Below are 17,953 nucleotides of genomic sequence, written 5' to 3' on the forward strand. Positions count from 1 at the left end.
TATCAACTTCTGACCCCATGCCCTGCCAATCTTTCGTACATTACACAATATCATCAACCTTCAAGGTGTGTTTGCAATATACATATTTCCTTACAGATGATTCTCATTGATTTTCCAGGCTATCTCAATTCTTGGACAGATAATTCCTCTGGGTCTATGAATACAATCGACGAGTTTGACATCACTCTCCCGAATTTTGGGCTCGCCTTTAAATTGTGCCTTAGCTCATGTCATCCATGAGAGTGCATCACGTGGCAGGTAACAGCTTGCGTGCAAATTCAGTTGGGACTAGATCATAATAGTCACATCTAACCTCTCTACAACGATCAACAAATCTCTGTTCCATTGTGCTGTCAAAGTGCAAGCTAGTCTTCAACAACGGACATGTATTCAGGAGGTATTGGCCAAAAGATTGAAATCGGAGACATTGTGGCCAGAAGAAATCTCGTTATGTCATCTTATCTTGGAATGTAAAATTTGTCCATGCATGAGATTTCCGTACTGTAGTTTGGAGAGTATTAGAAAACGAATCCACGTTATGATGACAAAGAAATGTCCTCAGAAGTCACGTAACTAATTCACCGAACCATGTGCAGAAGAAGTCGGAGCTCCAAAGATTTGGTAAATATTATATTTAACCAGACATTTTGAAATATGTACCAGAAGCCCCCGGATCAGGATGCCGATTTGAGGTTCATGATAAAGAATAACAATTAATTATGCTTAGTTGCAAATATCACCAAAAGTACCTCCAAGGTAATCCTTTCGGCCGGTGCAAGCACAGGGCTCCGAGTCGGTGCGGAGATTCAAAAATCTCCAAGATTATCTCCACCACCCCTATGTGGGGTGATATGAGTTACCAGTTACCTATTTCTTCAATATTCCAAATTTCCGAGTCCAAAAGCCTTGGCTCCCGGAATAACGCGGTGTTTTTGAGTCTGTGGCTGCCTGTCGTCCTGGATTGAGAAATACCTAGAATGTCGTATTGCATGGAAGGCTGAGCTTTGAGCATGGGTACTAATATGGTTTCTGCCAATAATAATCTCAGCATGATGTTCTTGGGCAAAGAGGAAGTGGGGGGTGGGAAATTTCCAGGGTACACTGCCGGATGCAGCAGCAGTCGGCTAAAAGTCCTCAGCGAAAAGTATGTAAAGTAGATGTGTGAGGTAGAGACATAGTGCAAGGGCTCATGCACAGCAAACATTTTCAATATTTAGTCTGTATCAAGTCTTATTCTCTCTGCTGTCTTCTTCGGTGTTCGTGGGGTCTCACGTGTGGACGTCGGATATTGATGTTAATATGTGGCCTCTTGAAGATAAGAAACTGCAGTACATTTTGTGGTCAGATGCTGAAGAACCGTAATCCGTTCAAACACCTTGCTGGGTACTTCTCCTATGAACTACTTCTTTTCCGGTATATGAAACAAACAAAAAGAGTCAAGTGGCCTTGACAATGAATTCTCTAGAGTGACCAACTCCCATAACTACGTGAAAGCTCAAAATGGAAAATATGAGACGCTAATTCATAACAATGTGACGTAAGGGCATGAAACAGGACCCTTCCCCAAGACTATGCTGATGTCAAGAGGTGAAAGAGTCCCAATGACAGAGCTAAGCCTAGTAAGTGATTTGTCAGCTTAACTCATGAACCTGTATATGCAAGAAGATATTGAGCAGTTGATTCTCACCTCTGCTGCTCTGCTCTTTTATTTTGATCTCATTTGATCCGGTCGCCCCTGCTTATCAACGCATAATGCAGATCGCTGATAGTGTGACTCGTTGGATTTAAAAAGCTCCCCGATCAGGTCTTTGTAGTTCTGAGCTTGTCTAGCGTGTTTTTGGGCATCTTCGTTTCTAGTCGATTGTGAGTACGGATAGAGCGGATGATTTCACCAGGTTCCAAAGCGTACCTGGCTGACCCAATACCATTCATCCAATGAGTAACCTTTTCATTTGGGTGGAGGACTCCGCACTGATTGGTATCCATCGTTCTTCGGGTAATAATGCACAGAGTCTGGATCTTCAAGTGGTGTTTATACCCAGGGAAAATCAACAAAGAAGATAATTTGGGAAATGAGGAGGCTACAGAAGCTTTTTATCTTCCCAAGTGGGCTTCCATCCTTCTATGCCTGCTGACATTGGCCGTATATTAAAAAAGCTTCCGAATTCCAAATCATTGCTGATTTGCCGAAAGGATCCGCCGGGGAATGGCTGATGCTCCACACATAGTTCACATTCTTGAATGTACCGAGTACACCTGGGGTATTTGTAAACCAAAAGGCCGAGACCGACGAATCGTCAGGACGAAAGCGTATACAGAAATTCAAGGATAAGTTGCAAGGGTGTTTCATGCCAGCATTGTGATGCAAGCCACTTAGCACGGTATTTGTCAAGTGCGTATTGGCATGAAAATTTATTTTGCCGAGTATTTTGCGCAGTGGAATACGATAATCCCCCTCCCTGGCTCGAGTCAAAACATTGAGTTATTTGGAATGATTTTTCGAGAAGTGGGGAAGTGGACGTGGAGATGGCGAATGACGATTCGCGAGGTTAAAGTCTTCCAAATACTCGTCTGGATCACGTGACTCTGACAGTCGGTGTGGCGTGAACGTGGATAGCACGTGGTATTTGTAATATGATAGACACCTTATTTTTGAGGCATCAAGGCGGAGGGAACGCTAATTGGCCTCGGCTCTGTTGCCATTAGACCAGTTGTCAGAGGCTCAGCTGGGTGCTGGTGGATCCCCACCCTGCCAGCGCATCCTGATCGCCCGATCACCCGATGGGACCCCGATCACCAAGGCCGATACTTCATATGATTGGTACCGATTTTCATGATTTAGTAATGTGATGAGTCGAGCGAGGGGAAGTGCGCTGGGATACCTACAAGGCATGTATCAGTGGGGCCACTGGAGTTTCTCGTCATTTTCAATCAAGGCCAGTAGAGCTTGTGGGTTGAACATCGAATTGCAAATTGCTTTGATTTTTTATGATTATGGAATGACCAATGCGGGGTACTCTGTATGAGTACAAGAACGTAGTGTACAGATCCAAATGATCTCGAAGTGGTTTAGAAGAGCGAAAAATCAGATGTTGTGCGTCATTGGTATATCACAACCCTTGGAAGTTGCTGCAACCAGTGCTTTGAGTAGCATGGCATTCGTCAAGTTCGGTCAGTTGGAATAGCCTGGACTTCAAGAACATTTGTAGAAAACATTGACCTGGGCATTCGCAGTCCTACTCCGAGCTGATTCATCCCGACTGGAGAAGTATCTGACCCAAATATGCAGGAAAAAGAGCTCTTCATCTTCGTGGTACATATTCCTTTCTCATCGAAGACCACCAGAGAGCATTGAAAGAGCTCGGCTCTAGCTCTGAAAATTTGAAAGAGTACGGCCCATAGCAAATGTGTCTGAGATCTGCGTGCACATTTTAGCTCGTAATAACTCTGAGGTACTTATGAAATGGGATTTCGCTTTGTAAAAAAAAGCCTACCCAGACCTGTGACAAGAGCGACTGATATCTCACTTGAATCAAATTTTTATAATGGTAAAATAACACTCCGCTAGGCAGATAAAGCTCGCAAATACCTTTGGCTACTTTTTCTCAGAATGAAAAGAGTCCGGCACGGAAAACGGGTGTTTGGCGCGAATGGAGAACCAGCTTTCTGAACTGGAAACACATACTCAGGCTACTATGGACAGAAAAATTGAAGTTGATGGGAATATGTACTACAAAAAATGTACTACAAATTACTTCCAGGACAATCATGGAAAGTTGGCTACTTTACATATTTTTAATTGGATGGTATTGTGGCACAAATCCTTGGATTGATGGAGTATTTTGGGACATCACGCCACCTAAGCCAATGATTTCGTCGCTTTTTTACGTAACACGAGAATGAAAACCATCATCCTCCAATCCCATAACCAATAGAATCTAGAAATTCCATTGTCGAAAAGTAACAAGCGCATTGGTACTTCTGGAGATCGTGATGTCATAGATGGTGCAACCTTATATGGAGCTTTCGACGACAAGAACTTCTTGTTCACACTAGAAACTACGCCCAGATTTCAAGCAGAGCAAGTTTCTTTTGACCACTCCATTTGAACTATCCAAATGACCCAGTTCTCAACATGAAAGGTCTTCAGACTTTCCACCCCCGGGTACTCGCAACCACCATAACCTACGCTACCAAGCTGAACCCCCCACGAATTATACAGTATTCCTCTACCAACACAAAACCGGACAATGAATCTTCTGAATTTCTTGAAAGGCAGCTTCTCAGGCCAGACAGGGCGGAAACCTGTCAATCAGGGACCGATGACGAAGTTGCGCGCCACAAGTCCCCATATGACCCTGCAGAAACTACAGTGGACAAGGAAGTCTCAGCCTTGAGAGAGGAATACAGGCTAGAGAGGGATATGCATGACCCTCTGTTAGTCAGTCCTGCGAATCAGGAAGTCAGTATGATTCTGGATCCGATCCAAGAAGTGGTTCACAACACACATGTATTAGGCAGTATCAGGGGTTTGACCAACAAAAATAAAAAAGTGCTTCTTCGGAAGGAGCCTTACATATTCAGACCCTATGAAAATGTGTTCTCTGGGTGTGATACCCGTCAAAAGGCTCGTTATCAGTTCCGCAAATATTATGTGGGTTCTCATTTAGAGGCAAGGCTAACATCTGGGTATTATTTTCAGAAAGCTTGAACACCATCCAGATGTTCCGACGCAACGAACTACTTGAACATGGTCCTGAAATCGAGGTGAACGATATCGGAAGGAGATTCATTCCTAATTTGTTCAAAGTCTGGGTATCGAATCAGTTGATTTAATTTCTTTGTATTGTTTTGCATATTAAACATAGCTAGCTGAGAAATAAAAAGGAAAATTTGAACAAAACAGTACAAATTTGCGCTACTGATTCAAGAATTTAGGTCCAAACCCCCAAAGGCGTGATCCCAATGACTGCTCTCGCTTCATAACTCCCCAAAAAGCTCCAGAGGCCCCGCTCGCCCTAAAGCTCCAAAATGGAAAATTGTCACCTGCATATGGAAATTTCAGGTGGAGAACACTGAGTTCTATCTGAAGCTAGTATTTGTAATAGAAAACGTACAGCCCAGGCCTATCGCCTGTGACCACTATAATCATCTAGCTCCACCTTCTTCCACATGCTAAGGTCAGACGCAATCACGCTAACAATTTTCGCCCTGCATTACATGTCCCGATTACAGGAAATATCATTAAATCGCCTAGATATCATCACATTCGTCCTCTCGCACCTAGTTCTTACATTTATCTAAATCTGCATTTCATTGAGATTTATTGTTCCAGTCCACCAAATTCCCGGAACCTACTCTTGATAATTGTCTATCTCCAGCCACCTCCGATTATTCACTCAGAAATTTTGACCATTCGATAAGAAATTTACTGTCTATCTACTTCGCAATGGGTATGACCATCTCAAGACTTCTTGATAACATGGGGAATGAGAAGGAAACACGGATTATAATTGTCGGGCTCGAGGGTGCCGGAAAGACCACAATTCTCCAACAGCTGAAAAGTGACGCCATAACAACCACCTTTCCCATACCCGGTATTAGTGCCCTGCACATCAATTTTTCAAAAGACTAATTGAATGCCCAGGGTTCAGCGTGAAGAAAATCGAACACAAGAACATTACATTCACTGCATGGAACATGGATGTACGAAAAGAGATCCGCTCGTTGGGGAGGAACTATTTCCACAACACAGAAGGCATCATATTCGTGGTTGATTCCAACGATCCTCGTATATACGAAGCACGTGTGGAGCTGGAGTTTCTGTTGCAGGAGGATGAGCTAAAAAAAGCTTTGCTCCTGGTCGTTGCTAACAAGCAGGATGTGGCCGTAAGTGGTTCCCAATGCTGTTTGAAACATGAGTTGATATGGTCTTAGGATGCAATGAGCACCGTGGAGATTTATAATAGCTTCGATCTTCAAAATGTGAGACAAAACAAATGGGTAAGTCCAATGTTCACTTACGGAGCCTCATTGCCGTAAAAGCTGCTGACAATCAGCCAAGTATATTCAATCCGCCTGCGCCACCAGCGGCGATGGTCTTCCCGAAGGTCTCGAATGGCTCTCCAACAACATTAAGAGAGCTAGATAATGGTAGAACTACCTTCAAAAAGCGCAACAATTCGAGAAGTCTATCACTCGAATTTTTAGACTTCATCTTTGGCACAGGGGTCGATTAGCAGATGGACGGTCCTGGAAGAAGACTTAAGAGCACCAATAAATTAATTTTATGTAACATGGCTTTCGTTAACATATAAAGTGTAGCCTGCATAAAGTGACAGTCAATGCAAAATTCAAGTATTGTGGAAGAGTGAAGACGATCAACGGATAAGACGAAGGAGGAGTCGGAAAGACTGAGTGCGAATGTGAAACAGGCCATTCAGAAAAGAAAAATGCCTGAGGCAGGAGGATCACTGGCATTCATTGTACTTCGAAGTTCGGACTTTCTTTCTTTTTTTTCACACCATTGGAACACTTAAGCTACCTGTCACATGTGTAGGCCGACAGGGTTGTTCTACTTTCCCCTTGCATGATTCCATTCACAACCATTGACTGCTACGAGAGTTGCTGATCTAGACTTCTTTGGCAAGAATGACAGGTACTACATTAAAATAATTATAGTGCAATCATCAGATACTTGCAGAACGCCAGGTACATTGAAATTAGATGACGGGATGGATGAGAATCATATTAACTGATGGCCGCTCCGAACTACCGGAGACCACATCAAGCCCTCATCCACCGTACCCTTTGACCTTCAATTAGACAGGTGGCAGGATAGTGAATTATCAGATGCGCAAGGGTTCAATATCCAAGAAAGGAAGCTTGGGGGGAAGGATGTCAAAACGCTGAGCAGCACTCGAAAACTGGTTATAGTTTGACACATTATCGATCGACATGCTGACGCCGTCGACATGACGACAGATTGTGACACGCTTCAGACAAAATTTATGGGAGCTAGTCAACCTGATACCTTGAATTCCTCTGGACTTTTCAGTACAGTGGAAAACGCCAATATTCAGATATTGCTCGAGCTTGGCAATCATATACCCTGGAGCCTCTGCGGCTGGAGATAGGTCATTTATCTACGAGAATCAAAATTTTAGACTCCCTCAACGTGAAGTTGAACTTCCAGATATCATTATTGTCTTCATCATGAAGATGAAGAGAAAGATAGGAGGCAGAGTCATTACCCCGGACTTTACATACCCCGCATCGTCAAACACTAATCTTCACACGCTAAACCGTATTTTGAGGAGGGCCCGAGGTGTCGACATTAGCATAATTTTAAGCCACTTGAATGAGCTAAACCGCATTTTGAGGAGGGCCCGAATTGAGTTGTCGAATATAGCATATTTTGATCGCCTCTTTTCATGGTTATTCGCGCTAAACCGCATTTTGAGGAGGGCGCGGTTTTTACGCTTCCGAAATTACTATGGCGTAGTTTCATTCCTGGGTGACTATTGATTGTAATATTACTCTTCTATAATGTTACTCCAAAACGAAGCTTTTTACGTGAAGGGTGTATCTGTTGGCTTCTGAAGCTTTTAAAATAAAGGAAATGACTTATTACAGCAGCCCCAGTTGTTGATGCACCAATTCCATGCATACCTCCCTTGAACCACTATTCAATGCTTATGAGATAACGGACAATTCCACGATCAATACCGTATGCATGTCAGATCTTATTTAATTGAAAGATAATAAATGATGAAGTAGACTATGTGGGTCTTTCTCCTGGCTTGCCGGGGACGGTAGATCTTACCATACAACAGTGTGGAGCCGGGCGTGGAGCCGACCTTGATGCCGGCACAAATTGTCTGCTCAAATAATGTTCAAGGTAGTCCACTACTGCTTGTCTTGCTCTTGGCATAGTCATTTACCTTGTTTCCGGCATACACAAGACTGCAGAACCATGCAATGGTCGGCCAGGAGTACGCGTGGCCTAGTCTGCAGAATGAGGTATAAAGTGTGGGCTTTTCCTTCCGCTAATTTTAATACCAGCTCACTCTATTTAAATAGTGCACAACTTCAGAAGCCTGGTTACAACGTTTTCAGAGGAATTTCAGCCAAAGATCACAATGCACATTCTGAGTCTATATTGGTTGCTTCGCTTGTCGATGGGCATCGCGGTGGCGGTGTCCCCAATGGGTGGAGAAGCTCTAAGTGTGCCTCGAAACGCTCCTTCAGGCGCTTTGATGCCCAGGAGTTCGACTTCGTTGAGCAGCACTTGCAACAGACAGTGCATGACAAACATCGTCACGGGTATCATAGATTCCATGGTGGTACACAACCCATTCATGTTACCCCTGGCCCAGGTTTACAAGGCCACTGAAAACTCGCACCCAGCAGCAGTTACCATGATGACAGCCTGGCGTACCATCACCGAAGCCGGCGCCCCCAGTCTGCTGGCAATCGACACAACGAACGGCACGGCCTACTTTGCCCTGGACGTCAGCGAGGGCAACAGCGAGATAAAAACAGTCCTTCGGTGTCGAATCAAAGTGGTCGACCGACTAATCACCGAATTGGAACTATTCATGAACCGCAACCGTGGGGACCACGGCTTTTCTTATTCGGCCGCGGAACTTCCAGCAAACTACGGGGTATTGATGTACCCGCCGGCAAATCGAACGAAGGCGAGCCGCGAAACACTGTGGCAGCTAAGCGATGCCCTCTTCTCATCGACTAGCAATTTCACAGTTGATGTCGGTGACGATTGCGAATTCACCGAACTCGGCTGGAAGGTAGTCGATGCAGGGACAAATGGAAACGGTTCCACCACCCCGCTCAGTTGCACTTGGCCTTCCAGCCACCCAACTGATGCGAATGCACGAACGGCCCTGGTTGTCGATGAGGACCTGGGCTTTGTCATTACTAGTGGCAATATCCCGGGCATCGTCTATCCCTACTCGAACGTCTCTGCTTTCATTCCGGATACTATGACTACACCGCAGGAAGCGCAGGTGGTGTGGATGAAGGAGATGGAAGCCACAGGTGAAATTCCGTTGCTGTCTCCCTTCGGCGCTACCGGGGATACTATGGAAGTTCTTCAGTACTACAACGGCAAGCTTCAAGCTATGCAAATCAATGTCTACCTGAGCGGCCCGAATATGACCTCGGCTTGGCTGTGATTGATTATTCTCTTGTCTGATAAGACATGTGAATACCAAGTCCAGAGTCTCTGAGCTTGCCCGCTTGTGGGGTAAGTGTATTGCACCTTCAGGCAGTGACCTTCACTGCTATCCTCACTTCTTTGTTTTGGCCAATATCTAGTTCCGGAATTATGGCTCTTTCGATAATTAATTATTCGGTAATGATATCTATTTCTATATATTTCGATCAAATGAAGTATGGATTGTCCTGAAACCATTGGTGGTATTTCGGTATCATGGCGCTAGGTTGGAACAGGAGTCACCGTATATAGGCTATTTTGCTTGATCTGACAACTTCAATATTCGGAGCCACTAGGTTTCCGAGGATTCCTCCTTGACATACTTTTGAAACCCCTCTAAGGCGTCTTTTGGAATCGAGTAAGTATGTTCCTCTGCAGGGAAAGTCCTGTCCTTCACTTCCTTTTTAAATGCATCAATTCCTCGAAAGGCTTCTCCCCAAACATCAGCGTACCGTTTCACGAATTTAGGCGTAAAAGTCCCTGGTTGAAAATTTCCGGTCATATCAACTTGTACCAGAACCTGACCTGAACAGTTTGCTCCTGCCCCGATTCCGATCGTTGGAACTCGGAGTTTCTGCGTCACCATTGCAGCCACCTCAGGAGGAACTGCTTCTATCAAAATCATGAAAGCGCCAGCCTCCTGGACGGCAAGGGCATCCTTTAATAGCTTGACTGCCCCGGCGATGGTTTTTCCCTGGACTCTAAAACCGCCGGTAGAGTGCTGTCGCTGAGGAGTCAGGCCAACATGGGCCATGACGGGAATGCCCATTTGTGAGATCTTCCGGATTGTTGGGGCCATTTCCTTGCCTCCCTCAAGCTTCACCGCACTCACATGACCTTCTTTCACCATTCGAATGGCCGACCGAACTGCCTCTTCAGGGGACGATTCATATGAGCCCATGGGTAGATCTGCTATCTGTAGGAGCCCAAGATTCGGTCGTCAGTTTGTGGAATACACAATACGTACGGGCTGGAGAAATAACTTACAACGAGGGCACTCTTGACAGCCCGAGAAACGCTCCGACAATGGAGCAACATTTCTTCCATTGTCACTTCATTTGTATCTTCCATTCCCATGGCGACCATCGCCAAGCTGTCTCCAACCAACACCACCTCAATCCCCACAGCGTCGGCAACGCTAGCGCTTGGAAAGTCGTGGGCTGTGAGCACTGTGATCGGCTCACCTTTTTGGTAAAGACGGTCGAGAGTGTTGATGGTAACTTTCTTGTGAACTTGATCGCTGGATACCCTGGAAGAGTGAGAACTTTGCCTCAAGATCACTTTCTGGGCGAATCTATTTGACTGCGCACCGATCAAAGACCTTGGTCGAACAAAGTTCTGCTTGAATTTGTGACCAACATGTCTCAAATAACCGAGTGGCATTTTAGGTGAATTCATGTTCTTAAATTGGATTTCAGTGCACAGATTGTATTCAAATTGTTTGTTGAGGGTCGGCGGATCACTGGAGAAGGGTTGGACTCTTGAATACAGTCACACACGAACCATTCGTGAAAGAGAAGAAAAGAAGTGGGAGAATTACGAGAGACGAGAAACGAGAAATGATAAATTGAAGGAGCTCGCTAGAGGGTGAAATGTTGGTACCCCACTGGGTCGCTGGTCTGGTGTTTGCAGCGTATTTCATAGCATCAACAAGTGGACAAAAGCAAATCTCTATTTTGGTCTATTTTCGGCCTTTCTTCCATTCGTCTGAAACATCCGCAGTTTTATTTACTTCAAGAAATGGCTGTTGCAAATATTCGAGGTTTAGATTCAAGCATAAACCATCAAAAGAATCAACCCAGAGAACCAAGTTCGCCCGAAAAAGTGGTGTATAAAGGAATAGCAACAGGTAGGTTTTAGAAGTATGACCGGCACCAATAAAAATCACCAAGTAGTTATACATTTGTAGAGCTAGGGAATCATTACAGGGTACATTATACAATTCTTCCAATCCATCATCCTCTCCGTGTTTTGAAGATGCCATAGCAAAGACACTTAACATCATATTACCAGAATACCATGGAAAAAGATCATTTCTCAAGACCGACCTCATCAGAGCTATCAACCACGTCATTGAATCGATCCGCAAGGGCCGAGTAAACAGCGTTCATGATGAAAGGCACGTCAGAAGCTTGGATGTGGTTGGAGCCCTTCCAGCCTGCTCCAATCTGGATATTCTCAATCGGCTTGATATTCTCGGTCTTGATTGTCGTCGAATAGGTCACCTGCTCTACATTCCAGGTTGGGGAAGGTGTCAAATTCATCGAGGCCATGGCAGGAGTCGCTGTGGGTGTTGCGATTACTTCTTGCTCGACGCCCTTTGTTGCGGCTGGGGTCTCCGCAGGTGGAGTCGGTGATGGGAGTAGTACCGAGTCCAAGCCCAGAATATCCAGCATATCGTTAAGGTAGTCCGTAGTATCAGGGATTATTCTCTGCTGTTAATTAGTTGAAGGGTTTTCAGTATAGCTTGTTGGGTCATTTACCGGGTCGCGAGGCTGGATCATCGGTGCTCGTTCGTTTTGAGTGTCGCTCTTTGATTCGTGGATCGGGATCGCGCAAACAGTCACTGCCAAGAGGGCTGTGGCCATTGCGACTGCCCAAGACCTGCATGTAGGGGGCAACATATTGAATAGCTGTTGATGCTTGAAATTGATTGTAAGGCTGATGGTTTGAGACAACAAATATGGTTGCTGCCGCGCAAAGGGGTAGTAGATGCACAAAAGGATTTACAATTTCGAAACTCGTCATGGACCCGCCAGGGCACCTATGATTCATATATCTTGTTTCTGGGGGTCTTAACTTGTTGTGGCTGGGTGGAATGGAGGTTGGGTACACTATGTAGGAACTTGGTATACAAATTCCGCATATTTTATCAAACTAACCTCAAGCCTCATCTTGTTCCATAACGTTTATCTGTAGATTAACTTTCCTGAGACGCCTTTGCAAGCCATCTCTTGCAGGAAAAAAATATTGGCTTGTTTCCTGGTTAATCTGGTTTCTTGGGAGACACTTCGTGAAGCTAGGGGTGTCCGTGCGCAATGTTGATCCCTGGAGTTGACATTCCGAAGGCTGGTGAAGACCAATTAGATGATCCACTAGATTACAATGACAATGCCAAGTAAATTTGAAAAGGATAAAGAATACTTTCCTGAGATGATGTGCCCCTGCCAAGAGAGGAATGGCGGGTCGGTTGTTTGTCTTGTTCTTGAATCGAGCGAACCCTTTTTCAGATCAGATCTCTCCCGGTATGATTGAGATACATCGCTCAAGCAGCCCTGTTCAGCCTCATCTGTCGTTCCTCTTTCTGAGTGCCACTGCTCCCAACTGCTTTCTTGTTCTTCGTAGTACTTGAAATTTCACAATTTTCAGCGGTATTCAAGACATAAAGATCACTATATTCCAGTAAAGCTTATAAATATTACAACCCCACGGCATACATTTATCTAAACTCCGTCATTGAATGTATAGTGATTCATCCACCGCTGAACTATAGTTAGCAGAGGCACTTGGAGGAAACCACTTTTCACCACAGAGCATACCTTATCAAATGGCTTCGACGAGTCACAGAATCGAAGATCAGTCGCGAGACGAATCACATTGTCGGGATCATGGTTGATGCACGATGCATGGATCTACAACCTCATAATTAGACGCGGCTACTTCAGCAAAAAAGGGAAAATACCATATGAGGCTTATGCAAGACAACGTCTCCAGCCTCGTAGGCCGAGACCAACCAACGCCGATCATGATCCCGAGCAAATTGCGCCGGGAATTCCGAAAGCAAGCCCGTTGCCATCATATTAGAATTAAAGGCATTTTTAGCTTCCTCATCACTTAGCCCGGCTTCTTTTGCCGTCCTGTAAAACTCTTTCTCCCTCTCAACCCCGATGCTATCACCTATGATTCAGATCAGTATGTACTGTCACGGCAATTATAAGCGATGCCTCAACATACCATTCTCGAGATATATCAGCCCCCCGCCATTTAACTTGATGTCGCCTATTGGAACCCAGGCAGTGATACTGGTTGGATCACCATGTCTCAAGAAAATCTGGTCATAATGCACGCCAATGGGCTTCGAGCCAGGAATGTTATTTCTGAGCAGCGTGCGACGGAAGCCAAGTGTGTTCTTGTTCCAGCCCGAGAATCGAGCAATAAAGTCATACAGAGCGGGATGCTTGCAGAACTTCTCGGCATACCATTCCTGGTAGTGAGCATCGAGGGCGAGATCCACGAATGCCGCGGCCTTTTCACCACCCGGTCTTCCATTTCCAACGGCCTGCCCAGCTCCAATTCCGGGGTATTCTTCTTGGGTCTTGGCTGGGTCGAAAATGCCCTCTACGGGCTCGGTGCCCGGCTTCAGGACACCGGTGGACTTGAGGGATGAGAAGTATGCGTTGCGGGCTTCAAGGACGTCTTTCCGCGGAAGAATCTGCTTCAGAAACAGATAGCCATCTTCTTCGAATCTTTTTCTCAGTTCTTCGAGGGGCATTGTGGGATCTGAGGGCCGGAGGAGAGCTGCATTCTCCGAATTCAAGGGACCATCGACGACTTCAAGGCGGTCCACTTGGATGGCAACCATTTTGGCTTTGCAGATTAAGAGACTGTAAGTGATGGGTATATTGATAAGATGAGGTAAGGAAACATTAGTTCCCAGTGGGATATGGTCCGAATTTATAACCACACGTTTATGATAAAGCTTTTAGATCCCCGCGGTTGCGGGTCAAATCAACATTTCAAATGAAGCGTCCAACCAGATTACTACGATTGTCAGCTGTTCCCCGCATGTAACAGCATGTTGGACATTCGGTGGGACTTGTGACTTCATGGAATGTTTCTTGGGCTGTTTGAAGCCTGGATCGAAGCTAGAAGGGTAATTATCCCCGCTTTGATTGCGGGGAAGTGTGCTGGATTAGGATTAGGATTGTCGCTCCACTTGCGGGAAATTTTTCTCTTTTCTGTTGTCGCGGGGAAAAACCAACACAGACACTCTTTGCTACGTAGATACACTACCTTTTTATCGCTCCCATGGCCGATCTCCCGTGGACTTTCTATGATTGCAGGATTTCCAATCTGCCGTACGACGGGCATAAGTGTAGTTAAGCAGGGTTACTGATAAGCAAATGATTGTAATAGCCCTTGCATAATTCTCAGTGCAATTATATGGAAAATACTGCTTACTATCGGTTCTCATGCTGAATGACAAATGTATATTCATGTTAATAGGAAATAAGAAAAAACTCCAGTCAATGAGCGCTAAGTTTTCAAATGCCTTCATGCCTCGTCTTCACTCGTCCATTCACTCATCCTCCAAGACGACACGCCATCCTCAATGACCAACTTCATAGTCGAAAACACGATCTCTTCATACAATTCTCTTCCAGCCGCCCTAGCCTTTGCATGCCATGGCCCCCGACCCCCTAACCTAGCGTCATTCCGATTCCGCCAAATACCTGTTCACAATATTAGCTATTGTCAAATGATTCAGATCCAGAGAATCCCTTACAAGTTGCCAGGTTTTGCCGCTTCTCATTCTTCGTACCAAACCAATACTTCAATAGTCCACCACTAGCGGTCGCTTCCTGGTGCGAGTACGCATCCAACTCATGCAGATGATCATTGTCAACACCCGGTTTGAGTACGGACCGGAACGCCACAACGTAGAAGATTTGTGTAGTCCAAGTGTGACCTTCTGCTTCGGAGAATGTCTTCAGGATATCAAAGACTTCAGTCCAATTGAACGAGTCCAGATATTCTGCCGTGGCATAATCTTCCCGGGTAGGTGTGAAGTATGCTAATGCCAATGAAAAGAGCCGGCTTTGCGTGTCCAGGCTGTTTAAATCCAGGAGATGAGGTGGTGCATTGTATGGTGAGACGATGAGGCGAGAGTCAAGGTCTGAAGATTTAAATTGAATGTCCCCGTCACCCAATTTGAATTGTAGAGATGCTGCAGCTTGGAACTTCAACTCGTCGAATTCTGTAGTCACCAGATCATGGCGGAGAAGCCGGTTCAGAGTCGGCGGGGGACCTGATTCTTTACCCTGGCCATGTTTCCTTGATATGCTGCTTATTGTCGGGGCAGCTACTTCTATCGCCATGCTTGGACCGGATGTATATGAGAGATTTGCTGCAGTAGAGACGAAAAATGTAAATGGATATACTATCAGGCTGTTTGGTTGGCGATAGTCTATGCAAAGTCGTAAAATGTTGACGGACAAAGAGAAAAAAAATTACCTTTCCAAGGATACGACAGAATTTTATTCTCATTGAAACTAATCACGCAAGCCCTGCGCACCGCTACCATGTTTCTCTATTTGGTGCCACATTCCCCCAGATTGCGAAAGAACGGCTGAAGAACTCGGCATAAGCACGCCATTCATGTGCCACCACCAAAGTTTGGGTTCAATTTTCAAGGTTATCACACAAATTCAATTGACCAATTTCAATCAAGTGATTTAAAACTTGCGGCCTGTACCTGATATTTGTTAATGAACCTGCGTTTCATGAAAACTGAACATTGGCGCTCCACGTTTTTCATGCAAACCTTAAAATTTCATCCGATTTACCGATCTCCTTTTTTATGAATTGCCGATTTTACCTAATATTGAAGTTTGGTCCGCGTGAATTCTAGAACAAAATTTTCATTTCTCAACCACGGTTCGGTGACTTGACGTTTTAAGGGTCCGCATTGTATATCTCAGGAGGCGGTCAGCCTCTATATATATGTACATAGTGCTATGATATCCAGACTCGGACTGTAACCTCAACATTTTACAAGGAAGTTAGGGAAAATATATATTAAAGCATTCCAAGGTTCAATGTCCTTGATGAAGGATGGGACGAGAGAGCAAACAAATCTGGGGTAGATTGATATAATTCAAAGTTGATCTTTGAGTATTTTGTGATTGGCTATGACCGTTGACTAAACAAAAATTGGTATCACGAGGTTAAAATGAAAGAGCCAGCCACCCTGGTCATATACCGTTCTTGAACGCCGCCCGAATGCAGACCCGCGATAAACAAATACATCAATAAACGGATGCAGCTATGGTTTAGCAGGTGGGCCCATCTTGCCCTCCCCAGTATCCACCTTCTTCTTGAGCGGAAGAGCCGGCACCTTGAATCCATCCTTTTCCTTAGATTGGTGGTTGCTTTGGCCGCCGCCAACCTGTGTGAATGTACCGGAGTTGAACCAACGGTCTTCTTCGGCTTTGCGCTTCCGACTGAGTTCGGCTTGCACCTTAGGATCAACAAGCTCAAGACCCTGGACAGGAGTGAATGCAATGGTACTAGCAGTACCGGCCGAGCCGCCGCCTAACGAAGTACCCACACCTGAGCTGCGAAGACCCTTGGACTGGAGAACGCTCGCAGTTCCACTCATGCCTCCCTGGCCGAAGCCACGTAATGAGGAAGCGGTCCCACCGGCGGGAGTCGATCCACCCCAGCCCTTGTTGTTCTTGCTGAGTTTGGCACGGGTTCGCTGGTCGATTTGTGTAGCACGAATGCGTCCATCATTTTGTTGACCAAGCATACCCAAACCGACAGTGCCTTCGCCGGTACCATATCCGACTTCTGCTTCCTCCTTGCCGAAAGCAACCCGGTTCTGGGCCTTGCGCATCTCGGTCATGGCGATAGCCTCCTTGGCCTTGCGTGCACGTCGTCCACCGCGCTTCCGGGATGGCTTATCATCCGGAGCTGGAAGGGCCTTGGTTGAAGCATTAGGTGCAGCCTCGGTCAGTTTCTCCAGTCGCTTGAAACATTGTTCCTTCAGTTCCTCGCCGAAGGATCCATCCTTGACATAGCCCGAAACGTCGGCACGAGTTGCGAGAACCATCTTTGCGGAGACAATTCGGATAGCTTGCTTTTTCAGATCATTGGGAACCTCTTGGATGAGCGGCGAGTCGTACAGGAAGCCTTGTGACCGCACACCATGGTTCGTAGCAAATCCCAATCCATCTTGTCTTCTCGATCCTTGTGCGCCCAAATTGCATGCGGGAATTTTCGCCAGATCGAGCAAGCCACCGGTCTGGTTAAGAAACTGGGCAGCAGTTTGAGCGCCTATAAGTGTCGCTAGATTGGGGGCAATCTGATGCACACGAGACCGAATACTCTCTGTGAGAGCTGTGCGTTCGCGATCGAGAGTAATGATCTTTTCGCAAGTATCCATGACCATCTTCAATTCTGCATCGGTCATCTCGCGGCCACGGGTGCTGGTTCCTTCCACCGCGACAACCATAAGAGACGGGCCATCCAGTACAGACTTGAGCGAATCTCCCACCAAGTTGTCTGCAGAGTTTGAGAGGGCTTTAATATCATCGAAGGGGCCATTTTTGAGAATTGCCACGGTTTTCGCATACTTGATAGGGCTCGTGACGAGGGTTTCGAGTTCGGGGAATCGGATAGAGTAGTGGTCGCGCAGGACTTTGTGTAGTCGAGTAAGTTCATCACCAGTTGTTATTGAGCGATCAAACTCGTTGGTCACTTCGGCGCCATCTTTGGGGGCTTCTGGCTCATCTTCCTGCTCTTGGTCGTCGAGATCTTCGTCATGCTGGAAATCTTCCTCATCATCCTCAAAGTCGCGCATAAGTTCTTCCGCGGTCGACATGATGGCGTTGGTTTCGGGAGTTTTTGGTGAGTGATAGGTATTTGAGATTAAAGATTGGATTCCCTGGTGCCACCGGGGCCTTTGAAGATGTCAAGTTTCACTAGAATTAATTA

The 17,953-nt window shown here is 45.7% G+C and overlaps 7 protein-coding genes across 7 annotated transcripts; 2 read left to right on the top strand and 5 right to left on the bottom strand.

Moving 5' to 3' along the window:
• Positions 1-5,449: 5,449 nt before the first annotated feature.
• Positions 5,450-6,151, top strand: N7520_000657 (ADP-ribosylation factor family-domain-containing protein; the record flags this gene model as incomplete). Its single annotated transcript, XM_057134592.1, has 4 exons — positions 5,450-5,597; positions 5,648-5,889; positions 5,938-6,003; positions 6,065-6,151. The coding sequence occupies 4 exons, from the start codon at positions 5,450-5,452 to the stop codon at positions 6,149-6,151; spliced, it is 543 nt and encodes a 180-aa protein (XP_057000528.1).
• Positions 6,152-8,180: 2,029 nt separating this feature from the next.
• On the top strand, positions 8,181-9,194 carry N7520_000658 (uncharacterized protein; the record flags this gene model as incomplete). Its single annotated transcript, XM_057134593.1, has 1 exon — positions 8,181-9,194. One exon carries the CDS (start codon positions 8,181-8,183, stop codon positions 9,192-9,194), a length of 1,014 nt encoding a protein of 337 aa, XP_057000529.1.
• A 333-nt stretch (positions 9,195-9,527) lies between these two features.
• Positions 9,528-10,618, bottom strand: N7520_000659 (3-methyl-2-oxobutanoate hydroxymethyltransferase; the record flags this gene model as incomplete). The annotated part of the gene is made up of 2 exons (XM_057134594.1): positions 9,528-10,151; positions 10,223-10,618. 2 exons carry the CDS (start codon positions 10,616-10,618, stop codon positions 9,528-9,530), a joined length of 1,020 nt encoding a protein of 339 aa, XP_057000530.1.
• Positions 10,619-11,265: 647 nt separating this feature from the next.
• On the bottom strand, positions 11,266-11,823 carry N7520_000660 (uncharacterized protein; the record flags this gene model as incomplete). Its single annotated transcript, XM_057134595.1, has 2 exons — positions 11,266-11,670; positions 11,719-11,823. 2 exons carry the CDS (start codon positions 11,821-11,823, stop codon positions 11,266-11,268), a joined length of 510 nt encoding a protein of 169 aa, XP_057000531.1.
• An 855-nt stretch (positions 11,824-12,678) lies between these two features.
• Positions 12,679-13,817, bottom strand: N7520_000661 (uncharacterized protein; the record flags this gene model as incomplete). Its single annotated transcript, XM_057134596.1, has 4 exons — positions 12,679-12,717; positions 12,775-12,867; positions 12,918-13,132; positions 13,190-13,817. 4 exons carry the CDS (start codon positions 13,815-13,817, stop codon positions 12,679-12,681), a joined length of 975 nt encoding a protein of 324 aa, XP_057000532.1.
• Positions 13,818-14,509: 692 nt separating this feature from the next.
• Positions 14,510-15,333, bottom strand: N7520_000662 (uncharacterized protein; the record flags this gene model as incomplete). The annotated part of the gene is made up of 2 exons (XM_057134597.1): positions 14,510-14,688; positions 14,742-15,333. The coding sequence occupies 2 exons, from the start codon at positions 15,331-15,333 to the stop codon at positions 14,510-14,512; spliced, it is 771 nt and encodes a 256-aa protein (XP_057000533.1).
• Positions 15,334-16,280: 947 nt separating this feature from the next.
• On the bottom strand, positions 16,281-17,840 carry N7520_000663 (U4/U6-U5 snRNP complex subunit PRP31; the record flags this gene model as incomplete). Its single annotated transcript, XM_057134598.1, has 1 exon — positions 16,281-17,840. One exon carries the CDS (start codon positions 17,838-17,840, stop codon positions 16,281-16,283), a length of 1,560 nt encoding a protein of 519 aa, XP_057000534.1.
• Positions 17,841-17,953: the final 113 nt, after the last annotated feature.

This window comes from Penicillium odoratum (genome assembly GCF_028828045.1).
Source record: "Penicillium odoratum strain IBT 22623 chromosome Unknown utg000001l_segment0_segment0, whole genome shotgun sequence".
NCBI lineage: Eukaryota > Fungi > Ascomycota > Eurotiomycetes > Eurotiales > Aspergillaceae > Penicillium > Penicillium odoratum.